The sequence below is a fragment of the Bufo gargarizans genome, chromosome 3 (genome assembly GCF_014858855.1).
Source record: "Bufo gargarizans isolate SCDJY-AF-19 chromosome 3, ASM1485885v1, whole genome shotgun sequence".
NCBI lineage: Eukaryota > Metazoa > Chordata > Amphibia > Anura > Bufonidae > Bufo > Bufo gargarizans.
The window spans coordinates 230,796,921-230,816,778 of NC_058082.1; the positions used below are offsets into that span (position 1 = coordinate 230,796,921).

The 19,858-nt window shown below is 45.1% G+C and overlaps 1 protein-coding gene across 1 annotated transcript; it reads right to left on the reverse strand.

Annotated features, from left to right (window-relative positions):
- Positions 1–15,943: 15,943 nt before the first annotated feature.
- Positions 15,944–19,095, reverse strand: LOC122931498. The gene is made up of 4 exons (XM_044285563.1): positions 18,915–19,095; positions 16,912–17,065; positions 16,070–16,704; positions 15,944–15,978 (listed from the first exon to the last, which is right to left on the reverse strand). Exons 1-4 carry the CDS (start codon positions 19,093–19,095, stop codon positions 15,944–15,946), a joined length of 1,005 nt encoding a protein of 334 aa, XP_044141498.1.
- Between the last annotated feature and the right edge of the window lie 763 nt (positions 19,096–19,858).

A 19,858-nucleotide genomic window follows, 5' to 3' on the forward strand; every position in this document is an offset into this window, starting at 1 on the left:
TTAATTTTTACATTTTATTTTGACACTTCAGGCTGATGGCTGTACAGTACACTGTAATAGTCATCTATTGTAATGCACTGTATCGTCAGTTTTACACTGACAGGAAGCCTAATCATTCCCTCAGGGTCTGTCAGGCTTCAATACACGGCAAGCCTGGATGCCTTTCTAAGGTGCCCGGTTACCATAGTAACCATTGGGCCTCTGCCATCGCAGCGTGGCGGCCTGATGAGGGAGAGAGGGAACCCCCTCCTTCTATTAACCCCACAGAACCCCATTTAAGGTGTTAAATGGCATGAATCAGTTCCAGCACTGATCTCGGCCATTGCAGCAGAGCGTCATGGTATGTTACAGCTGACACTCGCTGCTGATGGCAGCGGTTCTGCTCCTGAGTAGAGATAGCCTTGCAGTTCGCCCGGCGGTCGGTTTGCGGCGAACTTTGCATGTTCGCGATTCGCCGAACATGCGAATATATGTCGATATTTGCACCCACCATATTCTTTTACATTGTGAAGAACTTTGACCCATGACACATCCATCAGGTGGTACAGGACAGCCAATTGAGACATTTCAGCACATGGACATACCCCCTACCTTATAAATAAACCTTATCTGGGCACCATTTTACATTCAGTCTTTTACCAGTGTAGGGAGAGGTTACTGTGTGGAGCAGGGACAGACTGTTAGGGACACCAAACGCTAGCTAATAGGGCCAGAAAAAGTCCTTTTAAGGACAGGTATAGGTGTGCTATTGATAGGTGTGACATACTGAGGGGTGTAATATACTTATAATATACTTTCTAACATAGAAAGTATATTATAGTGCAATTGTATTGTGCAGCAGTTGTATGCGGTTTTGCTGAGTCACCGCATCTACACAGAGTGACAAACACTATTTGAAGAAATAATTTCTACTGGTGTGATTTACCAGTTGCCCCCCTAAAAACCTGATTGAGGCAGGGGTGTTATTTACCAATAATATACGTTCTATATAGTGCATTGGGGTAGTGCAGCATTTGTCTGTGGTTTTGCTTGGTTACCGCAGCTACACAGAGTGACAAACACTATTTGAAGGAATAATTTCTACTGGTGTGATTTACCAGTTGCCCCCCCAAAAAACTGATTGAAGCACGGATTTTATATACCAATAATATACGTTCTATATAATGCATTTAGGTGCGGTTTTGCTGCGTTTTACCACATCTACACAGAGGGAAAAACACTATTTGAAGAAATAATTTCTACTGGCGTGATTTACCAGTTGCCCCACAAAAAAACTGATTGAAGCAGGGATTTTATATACCAATAATATACGTTCTATATAGTGCATTTAGGTAGTGCAGCATTTGTCTGCGGTTTTGCTGCGTTTAACCGCATCTACACAGAGTGACAAACACTATTTGAAGAAATAATTTCTACTGGTATGATTTACCAGTTGCCCCCCAAAAAAACTGAATGAGGCAGGGGTGTGATATACCTATATGCTCTTCTATAGGGACTTTTGTCACAGGGTCATTTTGAAAATCACAGGCAGAGGAAGACGCAGGCCATTCCGCAGGGGTGCTAGGGGTCTGGTAGGTGCACCAGGCCGGAGCCTAAGTGGGAAGTTGCAGAAGGTGCGTGCGATTACGTCAAAGGACGCACCAGACTTGGTTGAGTGGCTCACTCAGCCTTCCGCTTCTGCACCCTCCTCATCCTCTCTATCTGCACCCTCTTCACTCTCTGTTGTGTCCACCCCCAAAGACACCACCACCACCACCATATCCGCTCCGCTCGAGTCAGAGGAATTATTTTCCCATACATTCTAAGACCTTACTGATGCGCAGCCATTCTTGGCATCGGATCAGGAAGAGGAGGTATCAACGGTCGCCACCCAGCAGTCTGACGACAGTACCCAAATCAACCCAAGGAGGGTGGTTCCCGCTGTTGCTGCTTACTCCGAGATCTCTAATGTCAGTGGTGGTGAAGGTGACAAATCCGATGATGACGTTTCGATGGACGTCACGTGGGTGACCACAAGAGAGGAAGAGGAGGGGAGTTCAGAGGGAGAAACGGAGCAGCAGATAGGGAGGAGAAGCAGACAGAACTTACAGTGCACAGGAGGCAAAAAGCAGACTGCTAATGTATCTGGAATGAAACATCCACCATGCACGGTCACATCTGGCGCTCCCAGGATGTCGGCACATGGCTCCGCAGTGTGGGCTTTTTTTAATGTGTCCTCTGCTGACAATAGTGTTGCCATCTACAGCCTGTGCTGTCAACGCATAAGTCGCGGTAAGCCCAACACTCACCTAGGGACGACCACCTTAAGAAGGCACCTGGCCTCCCATCACCAAGCCCAGTGGGAGCAACACCGTCAGAACCCACAAAGCCACACTCCCGGCGCTCACCGTCCTGACTCTTCTCCTTCTCCTCTCTCCTCCCAGTTATCCTCCACTCCACCTTCCACCATGCCGTCGTCACTTTCATCTGGCAAAAGGCAGGCTTCCTTGCCCCAAATGTTTGAGCGAAAAACAGATGATGACGCCGGATAACCCTCTTGCCCAACGGCTGACCGCTGACTTGTCAAAACTTCTAGCCCGCCAACTACTGCCATATAAACTTGTGGACTGAGAGGCCTTTAGAAAATTTGTGGCCATTGGAACACCGCAATGGAAGGTCCCCGGAAGGAAATATTTCTCCCAGAAGGTCAAACCCAGAGCTATATGGCCATGTTCAGCGGCAAGTGAATGCATCTCTGGCACACAGTGTCGGTGCCAAGATACATCTGACCACAGACACGTGGTCTAGCAAACACGGGCAGGGAAGGTACATAACTTTTACTGCCCACTGGGTGAACCTTCTGATGGCTGTCAAGTATGCAACCCGTGGCACCCGTGTAGATTTGGTGTTACCACCAAGGATTGCATGCAGGCCTGCCTCTTCTTCTCCTTCTCCTACTCCATCCTGGATGATGAACAGGAGCCAGGCCACTCCACCGCTTCCAGTTTAGTGCAAATGTGGGCCTTCATGCTCCTGTGTTTGAAGAGGATCCACGTATAAAAAGCATAAAGGGCAAGGACCAGTACTTGGTGGCAACGTACTTAGACCCCCGGTACAAACACAAAATAGGCAGAAATGTTACCACCATTACAGAGGGCTGTCAGAATGCAGCACTTCCAGGCCTTGCTTCGAGAAATGCTGCATTCTGCTTTTGCGGGCGCTGGCAGAGGAATTTCCACTCACAGAGAAACAGTTGCGAGTACCAATCCAACAGCGCATAGAAGAAGAGGGCGCTTTGAAGATATTGGTCACTTCAGATATGAGATCATTCTTGCAGCCAACCCATCGACAGCTATCCTCCGGATCCAGCCTCAGGGAACGCCTAGACTGACAGGTGTCTGACTACATCAGGTTAACGGCCGATGAACGCTCTGAGAAGCGATGAACGACAGTGTGGACTACCTCACATTTCTAAAAATGAATGAGGCATGGATCTCTGAGGAATTCAACACATGTGACAGCCCAAAAATATCCGCCACTACCCAGAACAAATCATGGTCCCTGTCTTAGGTAAATAAAGTGCCATAAAAGGCCTTTTATGTCTGTTGAATGCCAAAATTTTTAGGCCTGTACTGGCCGACAGTTACATATTTATCCTGTGACCGCCTAATGTACCTCCAGCCACAGAATCCCAAACTCTTTGCTGTCAGGTGAATGCCTATTGGCTAATTTTCGGGGCCTGTACTGGCCTACAATTACATATTTATCCTGTGACCGCTTTATGTACCTCCAGCCACAGAATCCAAATTTCTTTGCTGTCAGGTGAATGCCTATTGGCTAATTTTTGGGGCCTGTACTGGCCTACAGTTACATATTTATCCTGTGAATACCTAATGTACCTCCAGCCACAGAATCCCAAACTCTTTGCTGTCAGGTGAACTGCCTATTGGCAAATTTTTAGGGCCTGTACTGGCCGACAGTTACATATTTATCCTGTGACCACCTAATGTACCTCCAGCCACAGAATCCTACAAAGTTGTTTGCTGTCATGTGAATGTCTATTGGCAAATTTTTGGGGCCTGTACTGGAGTGGCAATTTTTCACAACAATACTTAGTGCACCAATCACTAATATCTCATGAGACCTTATACAATGTGAAGTTGTGTGTACCGCGAAAAAATAAATCGTATCATTAGGGATTTTTGCAATGGCGCTTTTTTTAAACACTCGATCTGCATATACAGCGATTGTTATAACATGCATGTAAAATGTACCGTATTTTTCGCCCTATAAGATGCGCCTGCCCATAAGACGCACCTAGGTTTTTGAGGATGAAAATAAGAAAAAAATGTTTAACCAAGAGGTGTGCTTTTGGTGGGTTTTGAACTAATGGTGGTCTGTGGATGACACTATTATGGGGGATCTGTGGATGACACTGTTATGGAGGGGATCTATGGATGACACTGTTATGGGGGATCTGTGGATGGCATTGTTATGGGGGGATCTGTGGATGACACTGTTATGGAGGGGGATCTGTGGATGGCACTGTTATAGGGGGTATCTGTGGATGACACTGTTATGGGGGGATCTGTGGATGACACTGTTATGGAGGGAAAAGTAGTGATGTAGAGTCGCAATCACCAGATCTTGCAGTCATCCGGAATGCAGCAGCCTGCCTGGAGCCCTAGATCCATAAAGGCTCCTACATGTAGAGTCCAATAAGTGATGGCGGAGGCCAGCATGTCCAGTGAAAAAAATTCCTTTTATTGGGAACTGCTTACATGCAAAAACGTGTTAAAAGAGTTGCTACGTTTCGGCTAATATATAGCCTTTATCAAGCACCAAGTGATATACAAAAGATCCTCCATACGCTGCCAAAACCGATACAATGTTGGGTTGCCCAGGGAACCCCCCAGACTGCGGACGAATAGGACTCCCTGGAAAATCTGTTGGGTTTGAGACGGCCATATCGGAAAAAAAAACAGAACAGGATTCCCCAAGAAAGGACTACAATCCAATCCCAACTGGATAACCCAGATCAAGGAGAAGTTGGAGCCCGGAACCAGAGTCCAGGCCGGCCCCATAATCTGTTGGAGGTGTCAGGCTCCTGGACATATAGCAGCACACTGACCTTTGTTTACCGAGTCCATGGAGTGCAGTGTGTGTCAACATTATTCCCTTTTTGCACATCCTGTGTGCAATGCAGTTACCCAAGCCCGGAAAGAACCCCGGGTGTGTCAAGTGACCGTGAACAGTGTCATGGTGACTGCCCTTCTGGACTCCGGCAGTTTGGTCACTTTGATGACGTCCATGGTGCCTCATTTATTAAACCCTGAAAAGCATGTGGGAGTGTTGTGCATCTATGGAGACACCAGGGATAATCCCGTTGCTCAGGTATCCATAAACACTGCGTCTGGTACTATACAGCGTGAGGTGGGAGTCGTAAAGGACTTACTGCACCCGATGATACTGGTAAGAGACTTTCCGCTGTTCTGGGACCTTTGGGCTAAAGCTGAGGTCCCGATGAGACTGACAAGTACTGAGTGTTCTAGTGATGTGTTGGGGAGGTAATGGTGTGTCCTGGGGCTATATCGGAGTCTCTGCTAGCTGTGATGTGAGATAAGGACGAGGAATTAACCCCTGCACCCCAACCAATGTTCTTGATCTTGAGGTGTCGGGATAATTTTGGAGCGGCTCAGGAATCTTACCTTAAAAGGTGCCCGGGAAAATGTATCACTACTGAATGGGGTTGCCCAAAGTCCTGGGGCTGATAATCAGTTTCCCCACTTCTACATATAAATAATGATCTGTTATATAGAGTGACCAAAAGTAGGGATGAAGTAGTGGAACAACTGCTCAACTGCTGGTACCTGGTCCATATCGACACTTAGTATTAGGTATGGCCCACTCTCATGCTTTAGGGGGACACTTTGGGGCACGTAAAACCCAAGAACGCATCCTGCAGAGATTCTATTGGCCGAGGTGTTACAAGGAAAGAGCAAACTATTGCCAGTCGTGTCCCACCTGCCAGTTGACAGCCCCTATCCCACATTTCAAAAGCTCCTTGGTAGGCCTAGGCGCTATAATGTCCCAAGAGGTTAGGGGGAAGAACACCTTGTGTTATACCTGAGCCAAAAACGTACCCCCTGCGAGAAAAATTATTCTATTGTGGAAAAAGAATGTTTAGTGATAAAGTGGGCACTGGACTCCCTTAGATATTATCTACTTGATAGGAAGTTCAGATTAGTTTTGGATCATGCACCACTAAAGTGGATGTCTGAGAAGAAAAGGGAATAATGCCAGAGTAACAAGGTGGTTTCTGACATTACAAGATTTCAATTTTTATTTAGAACACAGGTGCTTATGGTGCGGCATACACCAGCAGCGCAGCACACCCTGGACCTTCTACCAGCACTGCCGTATTCCCTGGTGAAGTGACGAGCACCAGAAGGGCAGTTCCAGCTGGTACAGTGGCACGTGCAATAACTCCCCCGTTGCAGCCACCGCGTTCACAGGCCCGTAGAACCCTTAGTCTCCCAGAGGTGCTGGCAAATCCTAATTGGCAATCCCCTGATTCCGCCGCACCCGTATTGCCCCCTTTCACCGCCCAGTCTGGAGTTCACGTGGAGACAGCTCATTTAGGATTGGCCCTTCAGTTTTTTTAGCTGTTCTTCACCGCGGATCTCTATGACCTAGTTGTGGCTGAAACCAACCGCTACGCCACACAGTTTATTACCGCCAATCCGGAAAGCTACTATGCCCAGCCTTTTCGGTGGAAACCAGTCACCGTTTCCGAGTTGAATTTTTTTTTGGGCCTTATCCTCAGCATGGGTCTAACTAAAAAAAATGTATTGTGGTCATATTGGTCTAAAGACCCAATACATTACATGCCCATGTTCTCTGCTGCAATGTCCAGGGCACGTTTTGAGGTCATCATGTGCTTTATGCATTTCGCTGACAATAGCACCTGTCATCCAAGAGGCCACCCTGCTTATGACCGGCTCCACAAAATTCGGCCCCTCATAGACCATTTATCATCCAGATTTGCAGATGCGTATACCCCTAATCAAAACATCTGCATAGACGAGTCCCTAGTACATTTTACCGGGCGCCTTGGCATAAAACAGTACATCCCCAGCAAGCGCGCCCGGTATGGGGTCAAACTGTATAAGCTCTGTGAAAGGGCCACAGGCTATACATATCGTTTTAGGGTCTATGAGGGAAAAGACTCAAAACTGGAGCCGGTCGGATGTCCTGACTACCTGGGGAGCAGTGGCAAGATTGTCTGGGACTTGGTGTCACCCTTATTCCACAAGGGGTACCACTTATACGTGGACAATTTTTACTCAAGCGTGGCCCTCTTTCGGCACTTACATATAGTCGGAATTCAATGCTGTGGCACCGCGCGACCTAGTTGCCGGGGCTTCCCCCAACGGCTCGTTAGTACCCGACTTGCACGGGGGGAGAGGGCTGCCTTGTGTGACCAAGAACTGCTTGCAGTGAAGTGGAGGGACAAGAGGGACGTTTACCTTCTGTCCACCATTCACGCAGACACGACTGTACAAATTGAAAGGGCAACTGGAGTCATTGTGAAACCCCTCTCTGTCCACGACTATAACCTTCACATGGGAGGGGTGGACTTCAATGACCAGATGTTGGCTCCCTATTTAGTTTCCCGCAGAACCAGACGCTTGCATAAGAAGGTGTCTGTTTATTTGATCCAATTGGCGATGTACAATAGTTCTGTTCTCTACAGTAAGGCTGGGAGAACAGGATCCTTCCTAAAATTCAAGGAAGAGATCATTTCAGAAATCCTGTATCCAGGAGGGTCCGTGCCCCAAGGCCCTGATGTAGTGAGCCGGCTACATGGCAGACACTTCCCGTCTGTCTATCCTGGTACCCCAACTCAACGTTCCCCAAGAAAAAGATGTTGTGTCTGTAGCAGGGGTGGAATAAGGCGTGACACCACCTTTTTTTGTCCTGACTGTCCTGACCAGCCTGCCCTATGCATAGGGGAGTGTTTCCGCAAGTTCCACACTCAGGTACACTATTAGCATAGGGATTGCGTACACAGGACAGGCACACAGGGGTCTTAGGGCCCTTTCACACAGAGCTGCCACAAACCTCTCCTTTCACCTGGGACAAAGTGCATAATGTACTTCGCCACATCTCTGGGCGATTTGCGCTTTGCACATTGTCCCATGGGGAAGGAGAGGTTTGTCTAATAAAGGTAAAAAAAATAAAAAATCACCGGTAAGCAAAAAAGTTATTGTTCTGTTTCAAAAGTTTATAAAAGTTAATGTTCTCTAAAGTTAATGTTAATAAATTTATTGCGTTGCGGCCTGTTTTTTTTTTTTTTTACCTTCTAGGTGGACCAAGCGATCAAGCAGCTGCAGCACTGATGTGCATTCTGACAGAAGCATTGCGCTGCTGTCAGATTACACAAAAGTCAGTGTATGCGGCGCTGCAAGACGAGATTTCTCCTCTGCAGTAAAAGATACGTTTGCTGAGGCATATGAGCTGAGGAGGTGGCGGTGTTCATATACTTTGGCAAACACTTTGTATATATATAAAAAATATAAAAAATCCCGGCAATGATTTATTCATCCACATCGATTGATGTGAATGGAGAAATCGGGTTTGCCATGGCATACGAGCTAAGATTTTTTCATCCACATTGATCGATGCGAATGAAGAAATCTGTGCCGTTCATTTTTTTGTCTTTCAGCCCAGAGGCTGAACGGAAAAAAAAATCTCATTACCTGTATGCTCAATATAAGGAGAATAGCAGAAACTCCTAATGCTGGCCATACATGTAATGATTGCGGAGACCCTCAAATGCCAGGGCAGTACAAACACCCCACAAATGACCCCATTTTGGAAAGAAGACACCTCAAGGTATTCGCTGAGGGGCATATTGAGTCCATGAAAGTTTTAAATTTTTGACACAAGTTAGCGGAAATTGAGACTTTGTGAGAAAAAACTAAAAAAAAATCAATTTCCGCTAACTTATGCAAAAAAATAATAATTCTATGAACTCGCCATGCCCCTCATTGAATACCTTGGGGTGTCTTCTTTCCAAAATGGGGTCACATGTGGGGAATTTATACTGCCCTGGCTTTTTAGGGGCCCTAAAGCGTGAGAAGAAGTCTGGGATCCAAATGTCTAAAAATGCCCTCCTAAAAGGAATTTGGGCACCTTTGTGCATCTAGGCTGCAAAAAAGTGTCACACATGTGGTATCGCCGTACTCAGGAGAAGTTGGGGAATGTGTTTTGGGGTGTCATTTTACATATACCCATGCTGGGTGAGATAAATATCTTGGTCAAATGCCAACTTTGTATAAAAAAATGGGAAATGTTGTCTTTTGCCAAGATATTTCTCTCACCCAGCATGGGTATATGTAAAATGACACCCCAAAACACATTCCCCAACTTCTCCTGAGTACGGCCATACCAGATGTGTGACACTTTTTTGCAGCCTAGGTGGGCAAAGGGGCACACATTCCAAAGAGCACCTTTCGGATTTCACTGGTCATTTTTTACAGATTTTGATTGCAAACTACTTCTCACGCATATGGGCCCCTAAAATGCCAGGGCAGTATAACTACGCCACAAGTGACCCCATTTTGGAAAGAAGACACCCCAAGGTATTCCGTGAGGGGCATGGCGAGTTCCTAGAATTTTTTATTTTTTGTCACAAGTTAGTGGAAAATGATGTTTTTTTTTCCTTACAAAGTCTCATATTCCACTAACTTGCGACAAAAAATAAAAAATTCTAGGAACTCGCCATGCCCCTCACGGAGTACCTTCGGGTGTCTTCTTTCCAAAATGGGGTCACTTGTGTGGTAGTTATACTGCCCTGGCATTTTAGGGGCCCATATGCGTGAGAAGTAGTTTGCAATCAAAATCTGTAAAAAATGACCAGTGAAATCCGAAAGGTGCTCTTTGGAATGTGTGCCCCTTTGCCCACCTAGGCTGCAAAAAAGTGTCACACATCTGGTATCGCCGTACTCAGGAGAAGTTGGGCAATGTGTTTTGGGGTGTCATTTTACATATACCCATGCTGGGTGAGATAAATATCTTGGTCAAATGCCAACTTTGTATAAAAAAATGGGAAATGTTGTCTTTTGCCAAGATATTTCTCTCACCCAGCATGGGTATATGTAAAATGACACCCCAAAACACATTCCCCAACTTCTCCTGAGTACGGCGATACCACATGTGTGACACTTTTTTGCAGCCCAGGTGGGCAAAGGGGCACACATTCCAAAGAGCACCTTTTGGATTTCACCGGTCATTTTTTACAGATTTTGATTTCAAACTTCTTCTCACGCATCTGGGCCCCTAAAATGCCAGGGCAGTATAACTACCCCACAAGTGACCCCAGTGAATACCTTAGGGTGTCTACTTTCCGAAATGGGGTCATTTGTGGGGGTTTTCTACTGTCTGGGCATTGTAGAACCTCAGGAAACATGACAGGTGCTCAGAAAGTCAGAGCTGCTTCAAAAAGCGGAAATTCACATTTTTGTACCATAGTTTGTAAACGCTATAACTTTTACCCAAACCATTTTTTTTTTACCCAAACATTTTTTTTATCAAAGACATGTAGAACAATAAATTTAGCAAAAAATTTATATATGGATGTCTTTTTTTTGCTAAATTTTACAACTGAAAGTGAAAAATGTCATTTTTTTGCAAAAAAATCGTTAAATTTCGATTAATAACAAAAAAAGTAAAAATGTCAGTAGCAATGAAATACCACCAAATGAAAGCTCTATTAGTGAGAAGAAAAGGAGATAAAATTCATTTGGGTGGTAAGTTGCATGACCGAGCAATAAACCGCTAAAGTTGTGGAGTGCCGATTTGTAAAAAAGGGCCTGGTCACTAGGGGGGTATAAACCTGTGGTCCTTAAGTGGTTAATCATTCATTATTACACTTTATGAGGCAAGGTGACCCAAAAAATTGGTTGTTTTTGCACAGCTTTTATTTATTTATTTTTACAGCGTTTACCGGGGGGTTAGGTCACGTGATATTTTTATAGAGCAGTTCGTTACAAATGTGGCGATACCTAATACGTATACTTTTTCTTATTTATTTAAGTTTTACACAATAATAGCATTTTTAAAACAAAAAATGATGTTTTAGTGTCTCCATCGTCTGAGAGCTATAGCTTTTTTATTTTTTGACCGATTGTCTTAGGTAGAGGCTTATTTTTTGCAGGATGAGATGACGGGTTTGATTGGTTCTATTTTGGGGGGCATACACCTTTTTGATCGCTTGGTGTTGCAATTTTTGTGATGTAAGGTGAGGGGTTAAGTCATGTGATATTTTTATAGAGCTGGTTGTTATGGAGGCGAAGATACCTAATATGTATACTTATATTTTAATTTCACTTTAACACAATAATAGTTTTTTTGAAACCAAAAAAATTATGTTTTGGTGTCTCCATATTCTGATAGCTATAGTTTTAATTTTTTTGGATGATTGTCTTAGGTAGGAGCTTTTTTTTTTTGCGGGATGAGGTGATGGTTTTATTGGTGCCATTTTGGGGGAGCATATGCCTTTTTGATCGCTTGGTGTTGCAATTTTTGTGACAAAAATGCCTTTTTTTAAACAGTTTTTATTTTTTTACGGTGTTTATCGGACCGGGTGGATAATGTCATATATTTTTAGAACCGATCGTTACAGATGCGGTGATACCGAATATGTGTGTGTTTTCTTTTTTTTTTTTATATAAAATATGGGGAAAGGGGCGTTTTTTTTTTTTAACTATATTTCTGTCCCACTCTGGGACTTTACTTTTGGGGGTATGATTCCTTCTGCAATGCATTACAATACATCTGTATTGTAATGCATTGCCTGTCAGTGTATTACACTGAGTAATACACTAACAGGTTGCCTAGGAGACCCAGCCTGAGGCTGAATCTCCTAGGCATCCATAGAAGGCAGGTCCCGATGCCGTGCAAGGCATTGGGCAGCCTCTGCACGGCATTGGGCTGCCTTCTCACCCATCGGGTCCCCTCCACAGCAGTGCAAGGACCCGATGGGCTTCCTCAGCCGCCGCAAATCCCATCTATGCCACGGTTTGTGCTGATCGCGGCATAGAAGGGATTAATCCGCCGGCATCGGCTTGTACAGCAATGCCGGGCGGATACAGCAGGGGCCCAGCTATCAGGGACTGCCGGGCCCCTGCAGTGATCGGGCACGCACCGCTCCGGTTCCCGCCCGATCACCATAACGTAATAGTACGTCAAAATGCGGGAACGCAACTGCCACCATGACGTACTATTATATCATATGTCAGGAAGGGGTAAATGTCCCCTGTCGCTTTCCACTGCTCCCTTAAAAGACAGTTACTATGACTTGTCTGTCTCTGGCTAAGAAGACAGGAAGACAAAGGGGCGGACCTTTACACTGCAGGCCTGCATTAGGCTTTAGGGAGCATTCACACGACCGTGTTGGTTTTGCGGTCCGTAAATCACGGATCCGTGTGTTCCGTATGTCTTCAGTTATCTTTCCTTTTCCGTTCCGCAAGTCCGTATAATACGGACGTGGTGCTTCCGTGTGTCATCCGTTTTTTCACGGTCCGCAAAAAAAAAAAACGGATGGGTTAAAATTGACTAATTTAAATGTCCAACCCCTCAAACTGACATCACAGGGTCACATGATCGCTCAGGCACCATTTTCTACTGCTTGTTCAGAGCGTAGTGTGCTTTGTTAGAATCCTCGGTTTTGCTTGCATAGCTTTCTGGCGATTTGTGTTAATTCAGCATGCCCAAAACACGTGTGGATACAGTTCTCCTGTACTGGCTTCTCTCTCGGCGATACGGACAGCAGTCACCAATGTTGGACGAGGAACCGAGTAGGAAGCGCCTTTGGGTTCACCCCATTGTCTCACAACGGTGCAGGAAGGGCCATTTTCATACTGTGTCCACCTTTGACCGTCTGCTGGAGTCTGTTCGTCCTGGTCTCATCTTCCAGAACACTAATATGAGGCGCAGCATATCACCTGAAGAAAGGCTAATCGTCACCTTGAGGTAAATACCAATATTCTAAAGTATGTAAACTTTTATTTTTTTCCTCCTCCTCATATATGTATGAGTTAATTTAGACCTTTTTTTTTTACCAGATTCCTGGCAACAGGCAACTCTTTTGCCTCACTGCACTTTGAGTTCTTGTTGGGGATTTCTACCATTTCTACGATCGTTCCACACACTTGTAAAGTTATCTGGGAGCGACTTCGAGAGATGGTGATGCCGGAGCCCAGAGTGCAAGATTGGCTACGTATTGCTCAGGGATTTGAACAATGTGCCCAGTTTCCAAACTGTATTGGGGCGCTGGATGGAAAGCACATACGTGTGAAGAAGCCAGCTCACTCAGGGTCCCGATTCTTCAACTATAAGCAATATTTTTCAGTGGTCCTGTTGGCCTTGGTTGACAGTGACTACAAGTTTATAATTGTCGACATCGGGGCCTATGGGAGCACTTCTGATGCACGAATATTTCGTGCTTCCAGAATGGGTGAACGGCTTCAGTCCAACCAACTCAACCTGCCACAGCCAAGAAGACTGTCTGGATCAGCTGGACGTCCAGCTCCTTTTGTCATTGTGGCTGACGAAGGTTTTGCACTGACACCACATGTGATGCGGCCCTTCCCAAGACGTGATTTAGATGAAAGGAGGTCTGTCTTCAACTACAGGCTGACTCGTGCACGCCGTTATGTAGAGTGCGCTTTTGGACTACTTTCTAATAAGTGGAGGGTCTTTATGTCAGCTATACAAATGGATCCTTAGAATGCTACCCTGGTGATTCAGGCGTGTGTTCTTCTTCACAATTTCATCAGGATGTACGATGCTTCCTTCGATGCAGACCTGGACCAATACATGACCTCTTCATCGTTTGCCCTGGACCAGACGCTGCATGGAAGACCAGGATCATCAGGCCTGCATATTCGAGATTTATATGCTGACTATTTTATCAGCCCAGAGGGCGCATTGTCATGGCAGTTAGAAGCAATTCATAGCAGGCACTAAATGAATATTGACTCAGAACAATATTGATCAGTTAGTTTAGTTAAAGTTCGTTTCCAAGTTGTTATTGTTAGAGTAGAGACTCGCAAGAGAATGAGGACCCTTGACGCGGGCTTGCGGGCTGGGGTATCTTTCAATGGCAAAATCTAATTTAATTCTCAACTGAATTTTTTTTATTTTAAAATCTAAATTTAAAAAAAAAATTGTCTGCATATTAAAATATAAAATTGGATTTTGCCATTAGATACCCTCTAATACCTCATTACTATCAACCATTGCCATGAAATGATTATAATAAAAATCAGTACTTCAGCTCATGTATGAGATGGGGGCATATCATCATGATATGGTCCCAGTATGTGATAGGTATTGGTGTCACCCGGTCGATACATATCTATCATACACTGGGACCATATCCGGGTACTATGTCACCTATGAGGTTGATGTAATAGGAAGCTAAGGGCTCTTTCACACTTGCGTTGTCCGGATCCGTTGTGTACTCCATTTGCCGGAAGTGCCCGCCGGATCCGTAACACCGCAAGTGAACTGAAAGCATTTGAAGACTGATCCGTCTTCAAAATGCGTTCAGTGTTACTATGGCAGCCAGGACGCCATTAAAGTCCTGGTTGCCATAGTAGGAGCGGGGAGCGGGGGAGCGGTATACTTACCGCCCCATGCGGCTCCCGGGGCGCTCCAGAATGACGTCAGAGAGCCCCATGCGCATGGATGACGTGATCCATGCGATCACGTCATCCATGTGCGTGGGGCGCAGTGACGTCACTCTGAAGCGCCCCGGGAGCCGCACAGACGGTAAGTATACTGCTCCCCCGCTCCCCACTACACTTTACCATGGCAAACAGGACTTTAGCGTCCTGGCAGCCATGGTAACCATTCAGAAAAAGCTAAACGTCGGATACGGTAATGCGCCGAATTGACGTTTAGCTTAAGGCCGGATCCGGATTAATGCCTTTTAATGGGCACTAATTCCGGTTCCGGCCTTGCGGCAAGTGTTCAGGATTTTTGGCCGGAGCAAAAATCGCAGCATGCTGCAGTATTTTCTCCGGCCAAAAAACATTCCGGTCCTGAACTGAAGACATCCTGATGCATCCTGAATGGATTTCTCTCCATTCAGAATGCATGGGGATAATCCTGATCAAGATTCTTCCGGCATAGAGCCCCGACGATGGAACTCTATGCCGGAAAAGAACAACGCAAGTGTGAAAGAGCCTTAGGGTACTTTCACACTTGCGTTTTTCTTTTCCGGCATAGAGTTCCGTCACAGGGGCTCTATGCCGGAAGAATCCTGATCAGGATTATCCCCATGCATTCTGAATGGAGAGTAATCCGTTCAGGATGCATCAGGATGTCTTCAGTTCAGTCGTTTTGACTGATCAGGCAAAAGAGAAAACCGCAGCATGCTACGGTTTTCTCTCCGGCGGAAAAAACTGAAGACATGCCTGAATGCCGGATTCAGCATTTTTTCCCATAGGAATGTATTAGTGCCGGATCCGGCATTCTAAATACCGGAACGACGGATCCGCCGTTCCGGCCTGCGCAGATCGGTAAAAATGTGAAAAAAGACGGATCCGTCAGTCTGCATGACTAGCGGAGAGACGGATCCGTCCTTGCAATGCATTTGTGAGACGGATCCGCATCCGGATCCGTCTCACAAATGCTTTCAGTCAGCGGCAGATCAGTGGATCCGGCAGGCAGTTCCGACGACGGAACTGCCCGCCGGATCACACTGCCGCAAGTGTGAAAGTACCCTAAAATATACCATTTGGATGTACAGAGATAGGTTTCTCTATATTCATTCTGCAGGACCTGCGGTGACATCACCGTGCTTCCCACACTGAACGGGGTATCGCACTCTTTCACACAGTGGATTACTCGCATGGCATCCACTTGTGCGAAAGAACCTTAATAGAGGCTCCTAACTGTACTCCAAAAATGAGAGGTTTCCCATCCCTTTAAAAAAATACATAGCACAAATATGTTAGAACCAAAATAAACTTTATGTCTGAAGATAGGCATATATAAAACTAAAAAAAAATTTTACAACTCAAATAATTCCCTAGTAAATTGGCCTGTAGGCCTTGTGGAGGTGGCCCGTCCCTCTTCATGTTCACGTCGGTGTATCTGGCCAGTATAAGAGCTGCTGGCCAATCATGGCTGTACAGTGGTGGGGAAGTAACAGGGCATCTGGACAGAGATGGACGAGGCCCAGGGGTGCTTACTGGAACCCATGGTGTTCCAATTACTCTCCATTTGTATTGCTCTATTATATGTACCAATTCTGCGGGGTCTTGGGGCCATGAGAAGATATCAAGGATCGTGTTCATGGTAGACATGAACACGGGCCGACGCACTTCTGGCACACGAGAGAGGAATGGACCCAGAGAGCGGAGCATTAATTCCTCAGGGCTCTCTGATTGATTTCTGTTTAGATAGTCTAGAACTCGACTATCTATGACAGCACGATTATCTGTTGGTGCTTGCACAGGAGGATTCCGACTCCGACGTCTTGGTGCTGGATGGATCTCTGCTGGTGTTTCCTCTGGACCACTTGATGTCTGAATTTGCTGTGACATCTCTGGTGGGTTTGTTGTGGCGACATCTGGTGATTTCTGTGTCTCTATTTGGGTCTCATCCGAATCTATCGACCCAGTCTGCTCCTCCAGATTATCAACAGTGCTGAAATAAAAATTTAAAAATGTACAGTTTTTGTCTTAATTTTCTATACACCTTTATTTTGTTTTACCACCAATTGATTTTTGCAGGTGCACACAGAGAGGGCTCCGAGTGTCGCCTCTGTCAACCGTGCCATAGCTTCGCCCCAGTGTAATAATAGTACGTCACTTGACAGTAAAAATAAAAATGTAATAATATATATTTACTTACGGTGGCAACTCCATGATATCTCTTAAGAACCGCAGCTGCTTGGTGTAAATGTAGGGACGTTTCTTTGCACCCCCGTCACCGCTACGTGAAGTTTCCGACAGCTCCCTTCTAAATTGATCACGGGTGCTGTTCCACCTTGTCTTTGCTATTTTTACTGTAAAAAAAAAATATATATACAGACGTGGACAAAATTGTTGGTACCCTTTGGTCAATGAAAGAAAAAGTCACAATGGTCACAGAAATAACTTTAATCTGACAAAAGTAATAATAAATTAAAATTCTATAAATGTTAACCAATGAAAGTCAGACATTGTTTTTCAACCATGCTTCAACAGAATTATGTAAAAAAATAAACTCATGAAACAGGCATGGACAAAAATGATGGTACCCCTAGAAAACACAGAACATAATGTGACCAAAGGGACATGTTAATTCAAGGTGTGTCCACTAATTAGCATCACAGGTGTCTACAACCTTGTAATCAGCCATTGGGCCTATATATATGGCTCCAGGTAATCACTGTGTTGTTTGGTGATATGGTGTGTACCACACTCGACATGGACCAGAGGAAGCAAAGGAAAGAGCTGTCTCAAGAGATCAGAAAGAAAATTATAGACAAGCATGTTAAAGGTAAAGGCTATAAGACCATCTCCAAGCAACTAGATGTTCCTGTGAGTACAGTTGCACATATTATTCATAAGTTTAAGATCCATGGGACTGTAGCCAACCTCCCTGGACGTGGCCGCAGGAGGAAAATTGATGACAAATCTAAGAGACGGATAATCCGAATGGTAACAAAAGAGCCTAGAAAGACTTCTAAAGAGATTCAAGGTGAACTTCATGCTCAAGGAACATCAGTGTCAGATCGCACCATCCGTCGTTGTTTGAGCCAAAGTGGACTACATGGGAGACGACCAAGGAGGACACCATTGTTGAAAACGAATCATAAAAAAGCAAGACTGGAATATGCCAAACTACATGTTGACAAGCCACAAAGCTTCTGGGAGAATGTCCTGTGGACAGATGAGACAAAAATCGAAGTTTTTGCCAAGGCACATCAGCTGTATGTTCACAGACGAAAAAATGAAGCATATCAAGAAAAGAACACTGTCCCTACTGTGAAACATGGAGGAGGCTCTGTTATGTTCTGGGGCTGCTTTGCTGCGTCTGGCACAGGATGTCTTGAATCTGTGCAGGGTACAATGAAATCTCAAGACTATCAAGGAATTCTAGAGAGAAATGTACTAGCCAGTGTCAGAAAGCTTGGTCTCAGTCGCAGGTCATGGGTCTTGCAACAGGACAATGACCCAAAACACACCGCTAAAAACACCCAAGAATGGCTAAGAGGAAAAAATTGGACTATTCTAAAGTGGCCTTCTATGAGCCCTGACCTCAATCCTATTGAGCATCTTTGGAAGGAGCTGAAACATGCAGTCTGGAAAAGGCACCCTTCAAACCGGACACAACTGGAGCAGTTTGCTCATGAGGAGTGGGCCAAAATACCTGCTGAGAGGTGCAGATGTCTCATTGACAGTTACAGGAAGCGTTTGATTGCAGTGATTGCCTCAAAAGGTTGCGCAACAAAATATTAAGTTAGGGGTACCATCATTTTTGTCCATGCCTGTTTCATGAGTTTATTTTTTTACATAATTCTGTTGAAGCATGGTTGAAAAACAATGTCTGACTTTCATTGGTTAACATTTATAGAATTTTAATTTATTATTACTTTTGTCAGATTAAAGTTATTTCTGTGACCATTGTGACTTTTTCTTTCATTGACCAAAGGGTACCAACAATTTTGTCCACGTCTGTATATATTTACATTCTATTTATGCAGTGCATTAGGGGGTGTCACAATCTTTGGGGTGCATTTGATGTTGTCATATACTTTGCGGTGCACTGGGGGGCGTCACATACTTTGCGGTACATTGGGGGGGCGTATCATACTTTGGGGGGGCACGTACTTTGGGGTACACATGGTAAAATTACAGGTCTACACATACCCATGTTCTTTCGCAGGACCTTGCTTGCTTTCTCCCACTCCTCAGGATGCAGCTCCTTTGTGAGCTCCTCCCATGCCGGATCTTTTCTGACACGGTCATGGTATAGCTCTGACCTGGTGTCCCATAATAGGGGCCGTTCTTGGACAAGAATGATGAGCTTCTCCACATTGATGATGGCCATGATTCTCTTGCAGCCTCCTTTCTCTACTTCCTGCTCCTAGGTGCAACCACATGTGACTGAAATGGGGCTTCCTAGAATGTTTTCAGTCCAGGGGTCCGTAAAAAACGGATGGCAAACGGATGCATTTCCGTGTGCTATCAGTTTTTCACGGACCCAATGACTTTCTATGGGGCCACGGGCCGCGATTTGCGGCCAAGTATAGGACATGTTCTAAAAAAAAGGAACGGACACACGGAACGGACAGCACACGGATGAGAATAAAAGGCATACCGCAATTTTCCCGGACCCATAGAAATGAATGGGTCCATGCATTGTCCGCCAAAATCGCGGAACGGACGCGGAACGGACACGGAAGAAAAACACGTTCGTGTGAATGCTCCCTTAGAGTGAGGAGGCGTGTCTCTCAGTAGTCCAATCTGATTGGCTGGCAGGGAGCTGCTGGCTACAGCAAGTGTGTATGGGAAGTGAGGGAAAGCAGTTTAGGCCTCAGAGAACTGGCAGAGGAGCCATCTTGAGAAGGACCTCATATTGTAAATGTTTAAACAGCCATAACTAAGGTACAAACTCAAGGAAAACAGTGGTATGTGAAGAAACTAAAGATTGCTTTATGCATAATGCTGCTGCAGCAGTAACATATGCTAAAATAGATTTTTTTATGAAAACATGACAGTTACACTTTAACTATTTTATGAGTTTTCACTGTCTTAAAAGCAGAGAATTTCAAATTTACCAAATTGTGAATTATTTAATTTTTTTTGCCAGT

Coding starts and splice junctions, on each gene's coding strand:
- LOC122931498 (XM_044285563.1), bottom strand. CDS start 19,095: ATGGCCATCATCAATGTGGAGAAGCTCATCATTCTTGTCCAAGAACGG. Junction 17,066..18,914: donor GGTCCTGCGAAAGAACATGG/GTATGTGTAGAC, acceptor TTTTTTTTACAG/TAAAAATAGCAAAGACAAGG. Junction 16,705..16,911: donor GATATCATGGAGTTGCCACC/GTAAGTAAATAT, acceptor TTTTTATTTCAG/CACTGTTGATAATCTGGAGG.